Raw genomic sequence first — 24,597 nt, 5'->3', positions numbered from 1 at the left:
TTAGTGAAGATCTTTTCTAATTCTGTAGGATGTCATTTTGTCTTATTGACATGTTCTTTGCTTTACATAATTTTTAGTTTCATGAGGTCCCATTTATTAATTGTCCATCTCAGTGTCTATCTGTGCTACTGGTGGTCTATTCAGGAAGTTACCTCCTTTGCCAATATGTTCAAAGCTGTTTCCCATTTTCTTGTCCATGAAGTTCAATATAACTGGATTTATGTTGAGGACTTCTATCCACTTAGATTTGAGTTTTATAAGGACGATAGATATAGATCTGTTTGCATTCTTCTATATACTGACATCCAGTTATGCCAGCACCATTTGTTGAAGATGCTTTCTTTTTTCCATTGTATTATTTTGCCTTCTTTTTCAAAAATCAGTTCCATAGGTGTAGAGATGTATGTCTTGGTCAATTTGATTCCGATGATTCACCTGTCTCTTTTATACCAATACCATACTGTTTCTATTACTATAGCTCTGTAGTAGAGCTTGAAATCAGGGCCAGTGATACCTTGGGAAGTCCATTTATTTTACAAGATTGTTTTAGCTATCCTGGGATTTTTTGTTTTCAATATGAAGTTGAGTGTTGTTCTTTTAAGGTCTGTAAAAAATGGTGTTGGAATTTTGATGTGAATTGAGTTGAATCTGTATATTGCTTTTGGCAAGATGGCTATTTTTACTGTGTTATCCTACCTATCCAAGAGCATGGGAGATCTTTCCATCTTCTGATATCTTCTTCAATTTCTTTCTTCAAAAACTTGAAGTTCTTACCATACAGGTCTTTCACCTGCTTGGTTAGAGTTGCACCAAGATATTTTGTATTATTTGTGACTTTTGTGAAGTGTGTTGATTCCCTGATTTCTTTCTCAACCCATTTATCATTTGTATATAGGAGGGCTACTGATTTTTTTGGGTTAATCTTGTATCACGCTACATTACTTAAGGTGTTTATCAGTTGTAGGCATTCCCTGTAGAATTTCTGGGGTCACTTATGTATACTATCATATCATCTGCAAATAGTAATTCTTTGATGTCTTGCTTTCCAATTTATATCCCCTTGGTCTCCTTTAGTTGTCTTGTTGCTCTAGCTAAAACTTCAAGCACTGTGTTGAGTAGATATGGAAAGAGTGAACAGCCTGATCTTGTCCCTGATCTTAGTAGAATTGCTTTAAGCTTCTCTCCATCTAATTTGATGTTGGCAATCAGCTTGCTGTGTGTTGCCTTTATATTCTTTTATTATGTTTAGGTACGTTCCTTAAATTCATGATCTCTCAAAGACTTTAATCATAAAGGGGTGTTGAAATTTGTCAAAAGCTTTTTCAGCATCTAAAAAGATGGTCATGTTTTCCTGTTATTCTTAGTTAACAATTATATTCTTAAGCAATAAAACCCGAGTTTCCTTTGCCTCCAATTCATTCAGAAACATACAGATGCCTCGGGAAGTATTGTTACCCTAGTGGTAGAATCCTGGGGTTTTATTACTAGATGTGAAATATCATTGCATTTGGAACCACTTGCTTCCTAACAAGAATATTTTGTTTTTGCCAATAGAGTGAAGGTTTTAAACAATGATCTTAGGAACAGTAAGTGCACTGAATGAGTTATGACCATGATTTGCCATTGGGTTCAATTTGCTATTTAGAATGAACTATAGCATGTGTGCAACATCTAATTTGAAAAATGTTTTCAGTCACACCTGACTTAATAAATAGCATCTGTGTTAGTTATCTTTTCCTATTGCTGTGACAAAACACCGTAACTAGGGCAATTTATAAAAGACAGCATTTAATTTGGGGCCCCATGGTTCCAGAGAGCTAGAGTTCATGACCATCATGGTGGGGAGCATGGCAATAGCAGGCATCCAAGGTGATGGAGCAGTAGCTGAGAGCTTTCATTTGATACACAAGCAAAAACAAAGAAAGCTACCTGGGAATGGTGTGGGCTTTGGAAACCCCAAAGCCTGGCCTAAGTGGCATAGCTGCTCCAAAAGGCTACACCTTCTAATCCTTCCCAAACAGTTCTACCAACTGGGGGACCAAGCATTCAAACGTATGAGCAACATATGAACCTAGGGGAATCCATTCTCATCCAACTATGACAATATCCTTGAGATTCTGATTCACCAAAGCCATGGATGCATTTGAGTTTAGGTATCTTTCTTTTTATCCATCTATTACAATGTGGTTATTTGATGTCTAGTATATCTAGTATACTCCTGGCTCTGTGCTGAGTACCACTGTTACCAAGGCAATGGTAGAACAAGTCCTCTTCTCAATGAATATATAGCTTATCTTATCTGTTTCCTTTCCAGTTGCTGTTATCAAATGTCTTGGCAAAAGCTACTGAAGGGAGAAAGGGCCTGCTTGGCTCACAGTTCTGTGTTACAGTCAATCATTGTGAGGAAGCCAAGGTGGCAGGGACTTGAAACCACTGGTTCTATCACATCTGCAGTCAAGAGCACAGGGTGATGAGTTAATACATGCATGCTAGTTCTCAGTTCACTTTTTTCTGCTTTTATACAATCTATAATCCCAGTATAGGGAATGGTACAGCACATAAGGAGCAGGCTCTCCCAATTTCAAGACATTTCCATAGGATAAACTAATCTAGACAGTCCCTCCCTGAGACTTACTTTCTGGGTGATTCTGGATGTTTTTTTTGTTTTGTTTTGTTTTTGAGTCAACAATTAAAGCCAACCATCATATTGCCTTAAAAAAGAAGAAATAGTAATAAAAAAAAAAAAAACTGGGATAAAGTTGATAAATTATTCATGTGAAACAAATGCTAACTTCTTGGTAAATATTTGATGAATCAAAAAATTAATGTAATCAGGATAAAGATTGTTTACCACATGTTCAATATGAAATCATGGCAAAGAAGCCAGCAAGAAGTATAAAGAGGAAATAACCATGGCAGACACTTGAGGGTAAAAGAAGAAATGATCTGTATTGACCTGCTGATAAGATAATTTATTTAGAAGGAGGCTTGCGTGGAGTGTTGGAGAGGTGAGGCTGGAGAAATTGGCAAGGACTGTAGTTACCAACAGCCTTCAATGCCAAAGCAATAGAATTTCACTTAATCTGAGGTTAAGAGGAGTGACTATACTTTTGTAAACAGAGGAAATAACTTATGTGAAAGGAATGCATAAAATCAAGGAGATCAGCAAGAATCTACAATACTCTAGTGAGCAAAAGAGATCATAATTAAGATGATCACAAATGCCATGCATCTCTAGTGAATTCTGGCTTACTCAGTTCCCCTGCTATAAGTAATAATACATTCCTTTACCCCCAGAGTAAGGATTAAGATGGTAAATTATATGGTTCTTAACTACAAACAGAAGGATGAAGAAAGTGTTTGGATTTAGTGATTAGAAGACATGTTAAGGAGTAGGTCTTAGGTGCTCTAATCTAAGAAGGAAAGTAGAGAAGACATCTAAGAAAGCATTGAGATATTTGATTTGCACAAGTGGATGAGCTATTATTAATTTTGATCACTAAATGAGGTGACAAATTAGATTTGATTTATGAGGGAAGTATATGGCTATTTCTGCTGGGGATTATAATTTTGGAAATGTCATGGAACATTTCAATGGAGATGCAAGTCAGTAGCAGTTAAATATGTGGGAATTAGCAATCCATATTCCAGTGTTACCTGAAAGTAGGTCCACCATGAACTCTGAACATCAGTTTGAGAAACTCTCATGAATTCACTGAGAGAGCAAATAGATTCTTTTCTACATAGAGGTCAAGTCACCAGACCATGCAAAGATGTTTACAGCCATGAGAGGCCCATAATGGTGTACCTAGAATAGGTGGATGATGCAGTCCTATCTCCTACAGAAGCAGAACAGAAACATGAGCTTAGAAGCATTCAGAGAAAAATGAAAATGATTTCTTTTTTTCTTTTCTTTTCTTTCTTTCTTTTTTTTTTTTTTTGAGAATAAGGATTTCATAACCCTGGAATTCAGAAATCAACCTTGGCAAGGAAACAGATACCAGACTTTATCATCTTTGGAGTCCCAACTAGGCCACTCCTGACTCAGACATGATCTAAGGAACCCAAGTAGATTGTCTGTTCCCCCTAATTAAGTCATAAAAGTTGTTTTTCTTATCAGACTAGTTGAGATCTGCTTGTTAATAAGTAGCCATGTGATCTCAAGGAAAAGCACTTACTATCTCTATGCCCCTGGCCGAAAACACTGTGAGGAGGTCTTCTTGGCATCTGTGTCAGAGTCAAATTATACTGTCTAGTGTATTTTAGGTCTATTTTATTCGGGGCTTATTTCTGTTTCCCCTTGATGTACAATGTCAACTGCTTTAGAACTTGAAAGGAAATTATTGTAGCCCTGATCCTGACTAATTTAGTGGATTTTGGCAGCAACTAATATAAATAGGAAACTAAGCAATATTAGTCTACTCCTCTAGGCCCCTGAATTCCAGGAAATTCCAGAGTGGCATATGAATTGATTCAGGAATGCTTTGAATATTTTTTCCCTCTCACTTTTTGTATGTGTGCAGCAAAGTCAGACTTTGAAAAAAATAAAAAAGGTAAGAGCTGTTTGGACTTCAGTGAACAAGTCGGTCTTGGGGAGAACATTTTTCTCTTGGGGTGCTGCCTTCAATCTGATATTCATTTTGCTCAGATCAGTTGTAAATACCAGGCTGTTTCTGTGAAATCTAAGTGGTGTTTGCTCTGGGCTGGTGGGACAGCCATGTGCTGTTTGCTCTGTGAGGAAGCTCTGCTGGAGGAGCTGCTGTACCTTATTCAGATCAGCTCACAGGATCCAGCTGTCTTCATCCCAGGTGGATGGAGAGAAACCGTTTCACTCACAGCGACAGCTGTGCCACCTGGTTGCTTCTAGAGCAGTAGTAGATGGGTGAATGAACCAGTGTTCCAAATTCACTTTTTATCTGGTAAACAGTTTGCAGAAGCCAGAATGACCGAAGGTATTTCCAATCTGGTCCACATTGAAATGATGTGAACACAGAAAGGAAAGCATTGTCTATGCTGAGTGAAACTGCCTCCCAGGGATATCAAGCAAACACAGCATAACAAGTTACAATAAGACTGGGCACAAACCCTAAGCCTGCTCTTTTCTGAAGGGAAATGGAGAAGTGGGTCTGGGGGTGGTGTGGTGGAGGGACTGGGAGGAGTGAAGGGAGGGGAAACCACAGCTGGAGTGTAATATGTGAGAAAAAAATTAAAAAGAAAAGAAAAAATCCACTTTTAAGCTTTATGGAGGAAAAAACTATTTTATATAAACTTACATTTGATTAAATAAAAAGAATGTTTTTTGTGTTGGCAACACCTGTCATTTACAACACTGAATAAAATCTACTTGCCAAAATAAGCTTTATAAAATTTGCAGTTCTAATAACCATATTACTTTTCCTATTCTGCTCACTAGACAACCTATGTGTCTCATATGCCTTTACATTCTTCAACATATATTTATGTGACTACTGCAATTGTTGCTTTGACTATATATATAAAACTTTCCCAGTTTCACTTGTAGCCAAAAGGAAGGCTGAAAATTTCACAGTCCCTGTTGTTTGCCAGCAGATAAGATAACTTTATAAACCATAAATAGATTTAAAGGACAATATTTACTGAAAAACACACGTGAAAATAAAGCAAAAGAACCAAGCTAACAGCATATAAGAGAAAGTGAATATAGTTGAATGGGTTCAGTCAGCCTCTGTGACTGTGTGAAGTGATGATATCATTCATGTACCTTGGCACATGAACACGTGTGCAGGAACACACTGGGGAGAATTGTTTTAAATAAGTCTTTACCATTAACACTAAAAAAATTATTATATATAGCTCATGTCCTGACAAGCTAATTTTTAAAATAATGATATTCAAATTTAGAATATTTATAGGACAGCTTTTTTCATTCTTAGATCACAGCAGTCCTACAAATTATTTATTTTTAAACTATTTTTATAATTGTGTAAATTATATAGTGTGTTTATTTGTATCACATGAATTAAAACATTATTGAGGTAAAAGTATATTAACTGATCATAAGCATGTATGAATGTATGTACTGATATCAATAACTATTAATGTAGCTAGAATGTTCAATAGCAAACCTCCTCTTCATGGAAGGCAAGCTATTTTATAAATAAGCTATCATTCTAAGAAATATTTTTTGTTTGTTTGTTTGTTTTTGTTTTTCGAGACAGGGTTTTTCTGTGTAACCCTGGCTATCCTGGAACATGCTCTGTAGACCAGAATGAACTCAAACTCAGAGATCCACCTGCCTCTGCCTCCTGAGTTCTGGGACTAAAGGCATGAGCCATTACCATCTGGCTGTAATAAATACTTTTAATTAGCATATTTACAGACAGCTTTTTTCTATAGTATTTGCTATTCCAAGATTGTAACTCTTACCTTATAAAGCCATAGCCTATTAAATAAGAAAGATTGATGTTTATCTGAAAATGTACTCTCTATTAAAATAACCAATTATTCCAACATTTTTCAGGTTAGAACAAATGCAATGTCATTTTTGTACCAGTAAGGCAAATGCTTTCACTTATATCATAGAGAAAATTAGGTTCCTTTTCAGAAACCTTTTAAAAATACATACCTAAAATAGTTTTCTAAAATTATTTGTGAAATGCCTATTTGAAACCATAAGCTATGAAATAATGTATAGTAAATGAGAATCAGGGGCTCTTATTTCTAGAACTATTGATAACTATTTGTATGACTTCGAAAAGAAAATCCACAACCTAAAAAGTCTCAGGAGGTTGAGATGGCTCAGCAGGTAAAAGAGCTTGCTGCCAAGCCTAACATGAATTCAAGCTCTGGGACCCACAGAGTGGACTAAGAGATCGAGCTCCCTGCACGTTGTTATCTTATCTTCATGTATGCACCCTTTCTGTCATAATAAATAAATAAATAGTTTTAAAATTTAAATCAAGTCTCCATCTACTACATGAAAAGTTTAAATTAATTTATTTTCAAAATTGAGTCTTCATTAATCCAAATGTAGTATTCTTTCCCTAGAACCTAGAATCATGTGGTGCACAGAGGATCAGTGATGTGTGTAGATACTTTGGGACAAAAAGAAAGGTGCCAAAGATGCTTGGGAAATATTTATGAGACAATGCTACAAGAGACTTTGCTTTTTGTGCTAGTCACTTTTGAAATAATTAACTATTAATCCCTTGAGTTTAAGAGAGTTCATTCATTTTACATTCCAGTAATTTGAAGGCTGAGAGTGAGTTTTCCCATCACTTACCATAAAGTCCCACCCTCTTCACAGAGTCAATTAAACGGAAGGTCTAAGAGGTTAAGGAATTTATTAAATGCTGCATGTTAACCTCCAAGAATGCGATCCCAGATCTGGAAGGATGTTATGCAGCCATCTGTTTTGAGTCTGTGTAATCTTTGTCTTCAAAAGTTGCCCAATACAGTGCTTATGTGTGAAGAATTTTTCCTCAATCATTTTTCCAAATGATTACTAATCTTAAGAGAGGTGGCTAATACCTTATCTTAATGTTAACATCAACATAAAACTGTTTCCTTATGCCCTTTCATTTTTGACTGTGCTAATAACATTTTTTTTATTGCATCATGCAATACTCTTTGAAGCAATGACTTAAATCAAAAAGGGGCGGTAGGAGATTTTCAGCTTCACTGGACTGGTTCATCTAGTGATGAAGATTTTAAGGTTAAATATCCTCTAACTGAGTAATATGCAGAGAGACTATAGGAATTGCTGTGTGGGATACAATGGATTATTTACCCAGAGCCAATCAGCAAGAGGAACTTACCAAGGCCTGTACTAGAACAGTGAATCAGTAAGCAGAAGTGCTGTCATGGCGAGACCTTGTGTTCTCCGCTGGTTTCAAGGCTGACTTTGGGAATGGAAGGTGAATGCGCTTGTATGCAACATGATTGCACACCAGGAAAGAACTTTGAGTGAAGAATGAAAACTACATATTGCCTACATTGTGTGCTGACGTCACTCATACTTACTGATATCATTCACAGTTTCCTCCTGTTAAAACTCTTTCCACCAGTGGGATAGATAAGACGAGTGAAAGATTAAAAGTTCTAAGATTGCTGAAAAGTTAATAAAGAACAAGAGCACAAGTAAATGGTCCCTTCCCTGGATCACAGGATACTTGCTAACTTTGTATGTGGTGACTGGAGCAAAAGTGCTTAGACCGTCCTACTCACTCAAATGAGACAAACAAGTGAGGACATTAGTAGATAAACACATGCATAGGTGAAAGCCATTAGATGTGGTATCTATAAACAAAGACACATGATATATATTTATATCATACATAAGGGATAGATGACAAATACGTGATATATAGATAATAGATAAAAAGATAATTGTCAGTAGATGATTTATAGATTATAGATAATAGATACATGGGTACTATATAGGTAATAAATAAGTGAATAATAAATAATAAATAGATATATTGATAGGTGATATAGATTTCATATATATAAGTATATGTAAAATCATAGGTAGACGGATTAACATCAGAAGTTGAAATGTCAATAGTCCTCTCCCACATGGGCACATTTTGTCAGTTTTCTTCCATTTGCTCTGAAATATGAAGGCTTTCAAGATAGTAGTATATGAACTTGTGAGGAAGAAGGAACACTGCAGCTGCCTGTCGGGAACTGCACACAATGCAAAAACACTTTCTCTGAGTTGATGTCTGACCTGTGACCAAGTGGAAATGCCCATCAGACTGTTAAGCATACATGCCTGGGAGGACAAAGGGTTGAAAATCCATTATAGTTACTATGTGGAAGTGTCTAGGTAATAAGTTAGTGCTGATGGATGGATTAGCCATGTCTTACAGACACATTCTTTTTCTGATGGCAGAAATTATGCTCTTTGTGCTTGAAATTGCTATAGTTTCTTCTATTTGCTATCAAAAGCTATAATTATTTAGAGATTAAAAACTCATTAAGCACATGTTTAGATACATACTAAGCATTTAAACATGTGTTATTTTTGTTTTCTAAGAACAAAGTTTTTATGATAATTTTGGTATGATAATTTTTAGACCACAAATCACAATTTAACTGGTTTTCTACTTAAAATTTCCCAGGATCAATATTAAATAATATAAACATCAATACTGTGCATGTAATCATACAAAGGTTCAAATATGCATTATTCAATTGTAAGGTTAATTTTAAGGCATTTAAAAGTGCATTTAACACTACATTTTTTTTTTTTTTGTATAAAGAAGACTTGCCTTCTCTATACCCTATGACATTTGGGTTCAAGTCAATTATACAATGTCCCAGTGATAGGGCCACAACATTAAACTTCTCTATCCATCACCCTTACTAATCACCCCACTAGGAACACACTCCTCATCACTGGCCAGTTCCTAACCCACCTCTTTCTATCTCTGTCCTGCTGGCTGGCAGTAAATCCTCTCACCAGCTAATTGAATGAGTGCACCTGGCGCTGCTTCCCAAAGATCCACAAAGCCAGACTTTGATGGACAGCAGAAAGAGGCACAACGTGAAAACAAAGCCTTTTAGCCGAGAGCAAGGCTTTGTCCTGCTCAGGACTTTAAGGTCACTGAGGCTCATTCTGGCTGTGGTGGGGATCTTAATTTTCACTCATCCCATTTACTTGCACCTGTCATTCTTTCCAATATGAAAAGTTCGGCTCCTCGAGTGTGAGGAATTAAGAAAGAAGGGAAAGTAAAGTGCTCATTGCAAACCAAAAACAGAAAAGGCAAGTAAAATCTGGCTTGGCTCTGAAGTACAAAAAGTTATTTTCAAAGCCCGTAAATTATGACATAGTGATTAACATGTAATTTAAATATATTTAAACAACAATTATATCACATTTCCAGCCCAGCTAATTGGCCTCACAGATGTTCCCTTGGAGCTGCATTGCCCTTCCATGGGGAAATGAATGATGTGCTTTTTATCATAGGAACCAGATAAAAAAGCAAACTGAAAGAAAAATGGAAAGAGAAATGTAAAAAGCAGCCAGTCCTCCTAAAAACAATGAACGCTAAGAGTTTTGTGTAGAATTTGTTTTCATTTTAATGGTGAAAATGAGAAGAAGGGGGAAAAATGTGTGTGAAGACACTCAATTACTGTGATGCTGCTTGGCAGTGTGTCCAGAGAGGGAGCTGGCAGGTGGATGATGGAAAGACTTGTCAGAGCAGGGACAGTGGATGCATTCTATCAGACAGAGAGCCTTGCTTCATGTCCCAGAGCAAACTAACTGCAAAGTCCAGCTATTTGCGGTACACCACCTTTACAACCGAAGGCATTCTATCCTAGAGAATGAAGATAGATAACGAACTGTTTCCTCATTGAGAATGCCTTGTGAGTTAGTCCTTTGATCATTCATCTTTCAAGTTTGGAAAAAAATACAAAATTCACAATCAATGCTAGCTGTAGCTGTGATTCAAATTGAGCACTATACAGAACGAGCATTTTGGCCAAGTAAGAGGTCAAGGAACACAGGTAATTACAAGTGTTTTGGAATACTTTACCCTCTGATATGTAATTGCAGGCATGAAATGAATTCACTCCAACAGCATCATTCTTTTGTGCCTTGTTGTGTTTGTTTGTTCAATTCTACTTCCATCTCAAGCAATGTCTGATGGTTCAGTATAAATCCCAAAAGGTCAGTCAGTGTCCATATCTCTTCTAGTATTCCATAGTGTTTCTAACATCTATAACAGTGACCAGTAATTTTATCATTAAAATTTAATTAAAATGTGTTAAAAACTTGCTAATTAATCAGGGCTTGATGATAAGTCTGGGGTTTGAAATGTTATAATGTTAGTTCAGGCAGTTATCATGTTTTATTTCTGCTACTCCTCAATTTTATAAGTCACTGAACTATATAAAATATTCCTTTCTCGAATATTATGAACAAATAGAATTGATTTTCTGTCTTTATAAAGGACAGCAAAATCTGCCTATATTTATGATAATCAGATAACAGATAAGCATTAAGAATGTATCTTTGATGGATACCTTTGACATGGTTCCTTGACTAAAGAACTATGATTAGCTGACACATATACTTACACATTATATATAGTCTACATTGTGCAGAGCATAATTTGTCATTCCAAAGAATAGAGACCAAGGATGAAAGTGGGGGGGGGGGTCTGATATATTTTACAATTGAACATGTGTGATTGATTAGACCTAAAGCCTAAAATTTCTAACCAGACAAAATAAACGTGCATAGTATAATATCAACTCCTGTGCACTGAATCTTAAATATATCTATAAAAATAATGCCCATAAGCTGCTGAATGGAGCAAGAAAATATGAAGCATATACAAAATTGAATACTGTTTAACTATAAAAGTAGGTGAGAGCTTATCATTTGAAAAGACACAGATAGACCTAGAAATGTTATTCTAAGTGAAATGGGCAGGCATAATTTGACAAATACTTCACGGCCTCACTCACCTCTGTGTAATTAGAGAGGAAAATGATCTTCATTCTCAATTCTGTCATAACTGTAGGGTGAGATGCAGTATAAATTCATTACAGGACTTGTTCTTTGGTCAGTCTAGCAAATAGCATTTGTTAAGTGAAATTGCATTGTTCAATGGCGATTGATTTACATTAAATAGTTACTATTCATAGAACAATCATTTGAGATTGCTTTATGAATCTCTAAATTGTCAGAACATTGACATGAGGTGATATTTCGGTGTTTCATACGCATGACATAAGTCACTGGTAGGCACCTTTAGTCATCTCTGTTGGCTTGAGATCAGATGTGCAGAGATGCGTCATAAACGCAGCTACTTCCGCCTGCTTTATTCATTATCCTCAATACCAGAAAAGCAGAGAATGCTGTTCATAGTCAGTGTGTTTAGTAAGGAGTGAATGTGTGTGTGTGTGTGTGTGTGTGTGTGTGTGTGTGTGTGTGTTTATATTAAGGAACAGACTTGGGATTCACACAGTCCCTCTTCTCTCTTCTGAAGGAACGGTATACTTAACATTTTATCATATTTTACCTTCACCTTCATATAGCTCAAAGGATAGAATACTAAGCCATAACAATATAGACTTTTTGAAACCAAAACCTGGTTGTTTGACTATATAAAAGGAATAAAAATTATGTTTCCATTAACAAATTTATTTTTTAAGTTTTCTTCTGTTTTTTCCCCCTTTTTAAGAAGTAAAATGAAAGATACAATAGTATGTAGCCTTTTTTTTTTTTAATAAGGAAAGACAGAGTGGCCTTTGCTGAAGTGGTGAAAATAAATATTACTTGATAGAAAATATTTCAGACGAATTTAAATCCACTTTCTATTTCCTTCTAAACACCCCCTCCCTTTTTTTTCTTGTAAGGGGAACAAACTGGTGTCTTGTAATGATCCTAAATAGAGTGAAGCTGTTTTGGTCTTTTGATATGTGGAAAACAAACTATCCTTTATTTTAAAACACAGTTTCATTATTTCTGGCTCCCCCCTGCCATCTTCTATGGTTAATCTGAAAAATTATAATTCTTATGTCAGTCTTATTTTCTTTAAAATCATTAAAATTTTTGCTTTGTCAATGTGATTTTCTTTGTCTGAGGCAGAATTAGTGTTTAAATTTGCTTGTTTGTAATGAGAATGAACACAATTTGACTATTTAGGAAAAATCACTCTTGTGCACTTCCTTCTTCGGCTCATGCAAATCGTTATCTTTTCTTTCTCTTTTCTTTTCTTTTTTTTTAGTTTTTCATCCATGTTGCCTCTTATTATATCCATCATTCCATTTTTCTTTCCTATTAGAGTGAAATTGGACACAGCCCTCCTCCTGCCTACACCCCCATGTCGGGAGTAAGTATTTCACGATGAGCCTTCATCTTTTAGGATTTTTGGTCTTCTCTTAACCACATTTCTTCTCTTGTTTCTCTATGATTTCCTCATTTTTGCCTTTGCCAACAGTGAGTCAAGAATTGGCTATAGAGCTTGAGCTTCCTGTGTAGATGTCTGTATGTCAGGTGACATACATCACACACCAAGAGGAGCTTTCAGTAGTTATTGGAAGGATTTGCCAGTCCATGAATTATGCTTCTGGGTGAAGATTTTATCTTCAGTCTCATGAATTCAGGTCACATGCTGTAAAGTCTGAGTCTCAGTGACTGTCCTTTTGTTAGGTACTGGACACCAATATCATAGTAACCACAGAATGGGAGGTAGTATTGATGCCTTGCCATTCATAATATTTCACTGTACTTCTGCATTTAAGATGCTTTGTCATGAAAATTTACTTTGACTTTCACAACAAAATTGGGCAATTGTAGAAAAAGAACACAAAATCTTTTTTTATTAGCTCACACTCTAGTTTCTTAGTAAATTTAAAAATGGAAATTTAAATTATTTCCATGTTTTTTTTTTAACCCATTAAGAAAAAGTCAGGATTGGAAGGGGTTGGGAAGATGGCTCATTCAGAAAACTGCTCTCTGCGCAAGCATAATGGTCTGAGTTGGATCCCCACACCTACACAAAGAGCTGGATTCGAATTCCAGCACAAGGAAGGTGCTGAAAGATGATCTCTAGGCCTTCCTGACCAACCAATATAGGCAAATTGATGAGTTCCAGGTTAAGTGAGAAATTCTGTCTCAAGAATTAAGGTACAGGGATATAAAGGAAGACACACAACATTGACCTCTGACCTCTGACCTCCACATGCGAGTATACCTACACTCACACGTACATGCATATGAATGTACACAGAAAAAAGTAGAATTTTAAATGTGTCTAGTCTTTACCTCAAATTCATTAGCCTCCTAGGAAAATAAAAATCATTCATTACTAAACTTGAAAGACAATGTGCTTGGTACCTTTTTGGCTAATAACATTCAGGATCCTTTTACAATTTTTCCTAACCACTGATTCTCCCAATATGTTTCTGCTCTTTTAACAGAATCAGTTTGTGTATCAGGATGGGGGCTTTGCGACACAACAAGGAATAGCCATGCCCTCCTACCGAGCCACCACCAACACCATACCAGAAGCTCCAGTCGCTCAGGGTGCAACAGCTGAGATGTTTGATGACTCTTGCTGTAATGGCACCCTACGCAAGACAGTGGCACCCCATGTCCAAGAAGACAGCAGCACACAGAGGTATAGTGCTGACCCCACGGTGTTTGCCCCAGAACGGAACCCACGTGGTGAACTGGATGAAGAAGGCTACATGACTCCCATGCGTGACAAACCCAAACAAGGTACAAGCTGAACATCCAGAAGTGATTGTGCTCAATGATCCCCTCCGTCCAACAAACAGGGCACGGAAGCCAAGTTTCCAGACAGCTGGAGGGTCTGACATTTGTGATCTATAATAGAAAAGGCCCAGGCTATGACTGTTAGAGAATAGTTTTCTGAATCAGTGGCATCTATGTACTTAAGTACTTCTTTAAATAGTCAGAATTTCAAGCTCCACCTGAACACGAAATTGGATTTTTAACGAAATCCTCAAGTGACGTATAAGCACCACAAAGCCTGACAAGCACCAACCTAAACCCACCTCTATTGCAATAGTTGAATGAAGTAGTATGACACTACAGGGCTTCAGAACAATTGCTGTGTTGAAGTTAACATGGAGGTTGTAAAAACATGTGTTACTGGCAAAGGTCCAGAGCTTTTGATGTTAACAATAAAAGAGCTGATTTATTTAAAACATGCAATCTCACTAACCTAGCTTAGGGTTAGGGTTTTGAGTCATCATAGAGTGCTTTCTTAGCACACATGAGAACTTAGATTTAGACTGACCCCAGTATCACCAAAAATAACTAAGTTTATCACAGGAAACTATGATTTTGTGAGCGACTCTTCAAAAATAAAATTTGATTCTGTATGGACTTACATACACCACTGTCTTGAAGATGGTTTGTGAATTAATGGCTTTGTAAATGTTCAACATAAAAGTTAAATACCCACACTAAATAACATTTTAGTTTTGAAATAAAACAAAAAACAACAAAAACAACAACAACAACAAAAAACCCTCTTTCTCTCTGTGGTAGCAGTGCCACAAAACAGAGACAATGAATGATTGTTATTGAAAATAGTGATCATGATGATGTCTGTCAGTATCAGCAGCAGGTCCTATGTTAAGACCGTGAAATCCCATTGTATCATCTTTATATGGCTCTATTCACTGTATGCAAAACACAGGCTACTGATCCCTCAATACATAATGTAAATGACCTAGCATAATATGATGAGAATTTTGATGACTATAGTCCAGAATAGATTAGGAAGATAGATGGATGATAGGTAGATAGATAGATAGATAAGATAGACAAAATGACAGTGGATAGATGATGGATAGATGGCTAGAGATAAATATGTGAAGATTTTTGTACAAAGGGTATTTTTGGAAAGATTTTAATTTGGTATTGAATGTATGTGCATGCTTGTGTCTGTGCACTTGTGTGTGTGTGTGTGTGTGTAGTGTGTGTATGTGTGTGTGTGTGTGTGTATATGTGTGTGTCTATGTCTGTGTTCACATATGTGCTGGAGCCCATGGAGGCCCAAAGAGAGCATTAAATTCCCTGGCACTGGAGTTCCAGGAGCTTGTGAGCGCCTAATATGGATCCTGGGAATCCAGCTATGGCTTTTTTGTAAAAGCTGCAAGCACTTAACCGTGGAACCATTTCTCCAGCCCCACAAAGGGCATTTAACCCTGACCGCCCCATAAACAGAAGCCTTTACACAGGTGGTTCCATATGTAGGTGCATTTAGAAGAGAAGAAAATCTAGAAGATTGGGAGATTCCGACCCTGTCCTTGTCCATGCCTTGTTTTGCTAACTTTTTTGTTACCGTTTTGTATTGTTTGAGCCTACTCACTTTTCTCCTTCCTGTCCCAATCTACAGGCTTTGTTTTGTTTTGAGAAAAGAAAACTAATTTGTGGCTCTCTTGTTCTAAAGAAACCTAACCATTGTCGTTAACTTTAGTCAGATTAATGATATCTGAACGTAGATCTCTATTAGATGTGTTTTTTTTTTTAAATATTCTTTCAGAATATCTGAATCCTGTGGAAGAAAACCCTTTTGTGTCACGGAGAAAAAACGGAGACCTTCAAGCTTTAGATAACCCGGAATATCACAGCGCTTCCAGCGGTCCGCCCAAGGCGGAGGATGAGTACGTGAATGAACCACTCTATCTCAACACCTTTGCCAACGCCTTGGGGAACGCGGAGTACCTGAAGAACAGTGTACTGTCCGTGCCGGAGAAAGCCAAGAAAGCATTCGATAACCCCGACTATTGGAACCACAGCCTGCCACCACGGAGCACCCTTCAGCACCCAGACTACCTGCAGGAATACAGCACAAAATATTTTTATAAACAGAATGGACGGATCCGCCCTATTGTGGCAGAGAATCCTGAGTACCTCTCTGAGTTCTCCCTGAAGCCAGGCACTATGCTGCCCCCTCCGCCCTACAGACACCGGAATACTGTGGTGTGAGCTCAGCTGGGGTGTTAGGTGGAGAGACATCCCCACTCCATTCCCCCCACACACACATACCCTTCCTCTTTCTCTGGTGGTCTTCCTTCTCCCAAGGCCAGTAGTTTTGACACTTCCTAATGGAAGGTGTAGAGACGCAATGATAGTTCTGTGCTTACCTAACTTGAACATTAGAAGGAAAGACTGAAGGAGAAAGACAGGAGGGCACATGCTGTTTCTTCGTTTCTTCATATGGGTTGGTCAACAGTGTCAGAGCTAGAGAAGGCTTAGGATACATAAGGCAGTACTACCTGCTGTCAGAGTCCCAGCGTTAACTTTACATTCTCTCTTCCCACTTCGTTCCTTCCCTTTCTCCTATCAGTGCAGGTGATTGAAAGCCCAGACTCTATTCTCAACTGCAGCCATAGACTTGTGCATATTCAGCATCCCTAAAATCATACGAAAGCTTTCGTTAGAACAAAAGGACAAACATTTGAATCCCATTTGACAGTAACTGAGATTGAGAAGCCAATTTCTTTCTCCAATAGTTTCTTTCCTGGCAAGTAAGAATGGCCAACCCAGCTTTTATAATTTTTAAATCTCCATTGTAGTTATAACTAGTAATTATGCATAGAAGGCCTCTCTGGTGTTCTCATTTTGGTTTGCTTTGGCCTGTTCCTTTATATTAGTTTCTCCCCTATTTTTGGCTGTAGTTTCTAGTTATGAAGATATTTACATAAAAGCTTCTTGACACAGTTGAAACACACACACACACACACACACACACACACACACACACACACAAATTATATGATGTAGAGGCCATTACTTTAAATCATGCAGTCATTTAAATTAGAAGAGAAAGCCAAGATACTAATAAAAATAGCATCCAATCTAGATTTCATGTTTTGCACTACTGAATTTATTCTTCCCAGTCATTTTCATTCTTTAGCATTTTATTTTTCGCCATAAATGACTGTCTTTGATGGGCAGTGGTAATCTTCAGAGTAGAAGGGATGCTAAGAAACAGTTCTGTGTGGTTCAAAAAAACTACTGATACTTTCAGGGGTGGTCCCATGGGGGACCCATGCAGTGGAAGAAACACTGGATTGGGTACATCTACATGGAAGGTACTCAGAAATGTAGTTTGCACTTAAGCTCTAATTTTGTTTGCTCTTTTTCTGAACTCTACTTTGGATTTTGAATGAAGCAATATGGAAGCAACCAGCAGATTTAAGTACATTTTTTTAAAGGATCTAAGATAAATACAGACTGTGGAAATGCCAAACCAAGCCAACTAGGACTTTGGAACAGTACCCAGGGATTGCGGTGAGAGGGCCAGCATATTATCTTCATACTCTGTGACATTTGCTGTGTAAGGAAGTATGTTAAGTTTGTACTCTCTGTGTGAAGGAATGCAAGTTGAGGACTGGCTTGAATTCCATGGAATTTCTAGAATGAGACTCTGTTTATATTGAGTAGAAGGTAGCTTAACGCGTCACACCTAAGTTGCTATAATTAAATGTAAATCATAAACATTTGGAGCATATGAACAGGTCCATGATTGAGTTAAAAGTTGTAAATAAACATGAAAACCCTTCTCATGCAATCATTTAATCATCTGGCACATTAATCTTGTAATAATTTATGTAATGACTCTTCATCTACTACCAAACTATGTCCCTGTTGTAGAACCATCTCTTTCAGCTTTCGTTTGAAAAGAACACCTATGATGTTAAGATGACTGACGGGAACAATGACAGAGGAATCTCTAGGAAATAAGGAAACCTAGTACTTCACTCTTTTCTACAAAATTCTTCTCTGAGTCATTTAGATTTTTAAACACTTCTTTCTACTGTTATTTTATTAAGAGACAATTAGACTCATAGCCTAAAAAAATATCAATTAGATTAAACATTTTCTTGTTAAAACAGAGTGCTTAAGGGAGAAAATTTTTCAAGGACGTTTATGTTTCTACCTATTTTGAAAAAGTAAATCATCCATCCAAATCTAGATTTATTCAATTGATATTTGTTTAAAGTCTACTAAAAGTATGTGGGGGAGTGGTCAGATAAATGAGATACCATCTCTGACTTCAAACGTCTAGATTTATTTCCTGTGACATTCTTATTTCTCCATGAGCCCAAGGAACCAGGTCACATTAATTGTGAAAGGCTTCACAGAACAGGTTTTTAGTAAAAGTTCTGAGAACTCATTGGGATGTAAGTTAAACATCCTTCAAACTACCGAGGATGACAAATACAATCACTTCTATGTTCTGATCCAGACATAAACTTGACCAGAAAAAACATGGCATCACTGCTAAAGTGACAGTCTTACTATGAAAGCAGCAGCAAGTGGTGATCTTTGGCCGAAACTCTTATATGTGTTGGGTTTGGCCTCTTCTTATGCTAAGAGAAGTGAAGCAAACTGAAAAATGGGAGCTAGAGACAGGAGGAGGGTTTGTGAGATCTTGTGTGGTGAAGTAGTCTAACCCTAAATTTACTAGAGATAAAGATGTAGCATGATCCAAGGGCCGAAGCTTTAAAACCCAAAGCTCCCCAACCCAATTCGGAGGCATCTACAAGAAAAGGGACTTTGTATAGGTCCCTATTAAGTATGAAGGGTTGAAATGTAAGCCTTTGCTAGTAAATTCATCTCTGCCCACCCATTGCTAGCAGCACCTTTGTAAAGCTATCCTGACTTTTTCTCTTCCTTTACAACATTCACATGGCTTCTAGTGGGAATAAGAAAGCAGACTGTTCTTTTTAAAGAAAGAAGATAACCTCTTAACTATTAAAGCAATGAAAACATACTCCGTAAATGCTGTCTCTTCCCTCCTTAGAAGCACAAGATTCACAGTTCTACCCATTTCCCCCTAGAGATAGATGCCGGAGAAATGGAGAATGACCCCTAAATGCCGTTTTATCATTCCTTTTTATGACTTCCTAATATATGCTTGTTGTTCTGATATTTGGCGTTTGTTTTAGTTTTGACTATCTAGGGGGAAATTATTCAAGAGTGAATTAAAGGGACAGAAAACAGGGATCTTGAGGAGGGCTTTCATTTACTTAAGAAAATAACCGGTTTAACCTGGTAAACTGAATTTGTAAGATGCTAGTTAAAGCCTACAGATTGCTATGGAATATCAGGTGCTAGTCATCAGCAGCACCAATCAGAATATGCAGAATCAATTTGAAAGACTCAGTAAAATTAATGTTAAGTTTACTATTTTTTTTTAATTGTCAAGTTGTAATGATCATGCTTATATTTGGGGAATCTAATTTTCAGGCAGGGTAATTTTTTTTTTTCTTTTTTGGTGAAATACTCATTTAAAGAAGCTGTTCTTAAACAGATGAGAAAAAGATATCCTCTAAGTCAGGAGAGGTTCAGTCACCAAAATGCTGCAGCTCAAGCAAGAAGCTAGTCCTGGTTTTCTCAATTACATTGGTGGCACAGGTTAGGATGAGGTTCTTTCTCTCTAGAAGCATTCTTCAAACTGTGAAAACAATGCACGTTTCAAACTATTAAAAACACAGAATGGAAGATCAAAGACTTAGTAAAAGTCTGATTTTTGTAAGTCAGGAAGAATGGCTGACTAGCTCTAACTCAAAAGAAGAAATTGGAGGGGGGCAGCTTTTAAGGATGTCATTCTCATGAGTAACACCTTTTGAGAATGGTGCATATTGTCAGTGGTGGGGAAAGGATAGTAGAAGGACATAGGCTTTGCTGATAGATGAGGTTGGTGGATGATCAGTGTGTTTCCTAAGATGTCAAACTAGAAATAAAAAAAACAAGTTTTTATGCCTGACACAGAAAGATGTAAATACAAGATTCTTTTGAACAGTCTAACCTTTGTTTAAAAACTGGAATTCTTTGACCATCTGTAATTGTTGATTATTTAACTAGTACATATAGATCACAAGGTTAAAAAAAAAGAAAGAAAGAAAGTGACCACGAAAGCATGTGTATAACTGGACACAATCATGCCAATGCTGTAAGACATTAGAATTAGTTAGGTTATCAAATGTTAAATGCTTTTAATATTAAGAGGAAATCAAACTAGAAAATTAATCATGAAGTATAAAATAACAGTAAAATTCAGATATGAAAATATAGGGTGGGTTTTGCATAGAAAATAAAAAATAAGTTTGCCATTTAAAATGGTTGGTTGTTGGTTGGGTTTAGCAGATAGTAGACATAGTGTGGTTTCAATTGTAAAAACTTGCTTTAGAACACTACAGATGATTTTTCTCTTATTCTCCTATTCTTTCATTATATTTAAAATGTATTATGTACAAAGAGGATGCAGAAAGGGATTGCTTTGCAGACATCAATTTGAAGTGTTTTAACAGGCAGATAAACCACATGTGAGGTTAAGAGATCTTCCAAATGAGTAACGGAAAAGAAAAGGGTCTATATTACTTTTTATGGAGGCAAAACAAACAGCAACAAAATGAGTGTTATCATTTAGAAAGCAAACACAACATATTTAATTTATGACATGTCTTTTCTTTTTCTCAACATACCTTTTTGCTTACATAACCAATATGGAACCCATTACCATTTTTTTCATTTTTGATAAGTAGATGCTGAAGCAAAAATTCTAAACAATTAAATAGTTGTTCTTTTGGACTCTCGTTTTTTTAACTGTTGGTTCATTATAGGGCAAATGAGAAATCAGAAAACACAGCTACCAACAGTTAAAAAGTCAGACAAACCAACTTCTACTGCACATAACATGGGCAGAAAGTCTGGCTGTGCCTCTTTGGGGCTGAAGGACAGTCTTGTCCTCCTGTAGACATGCCAAGGCATGTGGTTGTCTCCTGCTGACCATCTGCTCAAGAAAAAAAAAATGACACAAATATGAATGTGAATCAGGCATAATTTTAAAAGATCATTGACAGTTGAGGCCTTCTGTTTGTTGACACTAAGATGAGGCCAATATTCACATGTCTGGATAGAATCAACACAATTTTTCTAAACTTAGAGATGCCTTTGAAGGATTTCTCTCTGCTGTTATGAACACAAAGACATTGTGGGCATTGTATGGGATCAAGTGCCCTTGCATTTGTATATATAAAACCTTCTAACATCAGAGGCTGCTTTGTTCCTTTCTTTAAGTAAAAGCATCATAAAATAATAAGAATTTTAGATTCTTGCTCATCAAGTCCCACTGATTAAATAGACAGTAGATAGGATGTTTCCCTTACAGACCCCTGCCTCACCTCACTCCTGGCCAAGAGATGGTTAGGGTAGAAGAAAATGCTTCTAGAGTCACTGGCTGTAAAGACCATATAAGCCCCAATTTCAACGAGCATTCACATGTGTCCCCTGGAAGGAAGTTCCTTGAAAGTCAGCTTTGCAAGTGAGTGATCACCTTATTGGAGACACAGAAAATGTTATTTGTCTCTGAGTCTTAGAGGAAAATGGCACCTTTGCTTTTCCATCCCTCACTTGCACAAAGCCTTTTTCTGTTTGATTTTCTGTCACTACTTCCAAGTGGCTCTCTTAAGGCTGTCGCTTTCTTAAGCCATAGTGGATCTATGAAGACCCACATCCTCTTCTGTGAAATACTGACCTAGCCTTTGCCCTCAAATGCCTGATGTTTTTCCCATTAAAATATTCAACCATTCTAGATGGTATTAAACTACTTCTAAAACAAAAAAACAGCACAAAAAAATTATTTAAGATGCTAAAATTGTTTTTCCATGACAATTGATTCTCTCACTGTGGACTTCTCTGTAGGAATTTTGAGATAAGTTAGCTCTGTAATGAGTCTTGAAACTCACGTTGTGTGTACATGCACCTCTAGATCTTACCTTTACTCTTTCCATGAAAACTGTGTATGTGTAGATATAGTTTCATGTGTATATATATATAAAACTAAGTTATTGCGGCCAACTAACTTATTTACTTTGATCACTTTATTTTATTCCTGATTATAAATATTTTACAGCTGCTAGATTTTTCTTTCCCAGATGAGGAGTTTTATTATCACAAAAGTAGAGGCAATTCACCTTTAAGAACCTTCTCTTAGTTTGGTTCAACATGCATCCGTCTAACAAATTTATAATAAGCACCGTTTCACTGTAATGAAAGCCCATGTCGACTGACAGAATTCTACTTTCTCTACAAGGAATTTTTTCTTTTAATGCTTTAGTGTGTGCTCCCCCATGTCATCACAAGTGTTTATATTTGTATAAATATACAAATAGAGGAAAACAAAATTTCATACCTGTAGACAATAGTCCAATTTCTCCACACCACTTTGTCCTTCTTGCTAGTTTTATCCCTAATGTGTTCATGTTTCCCCTGGCCTGTTGCCCCACTGAAGACTAGTAAACCATACCTTCTATCGATTGACAGGACCCTGACTTTCAAGTTTCATTTCCTGTGTTTTTCAGTTAATGGAGGGGTTGTACCATTTTTCTTAATGTGAGAGTCATATCCCTGTATAGTTCTGGATCTCTCAGGGGCTGGGAGTGGGGAGTGAGAGAGAAACACCCACAACACTCCAAGAACCCTTTTGGAATTATTCCAGTAATCAGCTATGAAAGTAATTTTCTAAATGTAGATAGATACATGTAAGCCGTTCTTTTAAAGTAAGGTACTTTGAAATATGTAGCATAAACTGGTACTGCTGTTAAATGGGTCGACTATTAAACTGAGCAGCTGTGCAAGGGCAGCTAACTTTGAATGCACACCTTTCTGGCCAGCTTGTGTCCACCTCATCATGTGAGCACTAAGGCCTGCATGGCCACACACTGACAGTGCATTTTACCATGCTCCGGCTACTTGATCAGTCTCATTCTTGAGTATCACTAGAATAGGCTCAAATATAAATGAGATTCATGTGCAAGACAATTCATGGCACACACACAAAACTAGGTCACATTAAATCTCTCAAACTTCATCTCATGCACGCATCACAGTAGTTAAATAAGAGAGTTTGGATGAGAAAAGGAGACAATTTGCAGAAAAGGCAGAGTTGTGCTCATTTCCTTATTTTTTGACTTGTAAACAGAAAATGAGTCCTCTTTCCTCTGAAGTATCATCAAAGGACAGGGCCGAAAAAAATAACTCACTGGTAGCCATGGATATTTCATTTCAAACCCAGCATTCAAAGTTAGCTGCCTTTTTGAAATAAACAAACAAAACTACTGTATGTTTGAAAATGTGAATAGTATTTTTATAGCTTGTTAAAGACATGGCTAGCTGCATTTGTAAATAAGGATAATGTTGCTTTGATTTTCTTCTGTGAACATCTTTATTTGGAACATAATTGTCTTTAGGGTTGATTTGTATATAAGTAATTGGCTTGTGATTGTTTCTTTTTTGGTTGGAAGTTATCATTTTGACATTACCTATGACTCTGTGTTCAGCACTACTGTGATGTGTCCAACCTCTGCACTCGCTTACACAATAGGATATGCCAATTGTGTGTGGTGAAATGTTGTTTTCATTTTTTTTCTATGTTATCTATGAAGGATTGTGCACTTAACACATACTAACTTTTTTAATGTTAGGTATATTTTTTAGTATAATTTTCCTATTCTTTCTTCTCCTCCAACCCTTCGACCTCTTCACCCTCCTGCCCCCACTTTCTGTTGTTATTGAGGACAAGGAAGAAACTGTATTTTAAATTGATGTAATTAGGCTTTTTGAGTTAGTTCTCAAGGATCCTCTTCTGACTCTTGGGAAAGAATTGTGCCTGCCCAAGGCACATATAGAATGCGACTGCTTTGCCTCATTCCATACTGATCATCCCAGCTGAACAATTTGAAAACTGTTCTGCCTTTTTGTTACATGAATCTGTCAGAAATATATTTTTAATTTAATATAAATGAAATTCAATAAAATATGAAACAAATGTTCTTTCTGTGCTGGAACTTTTTACTAAGAAAAAAATCACTTGGGGAAGAGAAAGGTTTGTTCTGCATTTAATAACCTGAAGATGTGAAAATGGCTTTATGTCTGTCCATGGTTAGAAATCTCATTGATTATTCTTCAGAAGCCTTCAGTCGGTTGGACTGGGATCCGTTTCCCTATGCTTTCAGCATCCGGGAATATGCATGTTGACTCATCTGCACAGGCTTTGCTTAATTAACGGTGGTTGGTTTGTTTCATTGGGAATAAAAGAAATATAAAAT

General features: G+C 36.8%; 1 protein-coding gene across 1 annotated transcript in view; it reads left to right on the top strand.

Moving 5' to 3' along the window:
- Erbb4 (erb-b2 receptor tyrosine kinase 4) overlaps nt 1-18,045 on the top strand; it is a 1,064,935-nt gene extending 1,046,890 nt beyond the window's left edge. Inside the window, exons 26-28 of the mRNA XM_036172732.1 lie at nt 12,783-12,830; nt 13,921-14,221; nt 16,020-18,045. Coding sequence (XP_036028625.1) covers nt 12,783-12,830; nt 13,921-14,221; nt 16,020-16,465 — 795 coding nt within the window. The 3' untranslated portion in view covers nt 16,466-18,045. The remainder of the gene's footprint in view (nt 1-12,782; nt 12,831-13,920; nt 14,222-16,019) is intronic.
- The last annotated feature ends 6,552 nt before the right edge of the window (nt 18,046-24,597 follow it).

Source organism: Onychomys torridus, chromosome 23 (genome assembly GCF_903995425.1).
Source record: "Onychomys torridus chromosome 23, mOncTor1.1, whole genome shotgun sequence".
NCBI classification, from domain to species: Eukaryota; Metazoa; Chordata; class Mammalia; order Rodentia; family Cricetidae; genus Onychomys; species Onychomys torridus.
This window is presented reverse-complemented; position numbering and strand designations above follow the sequence as displayed.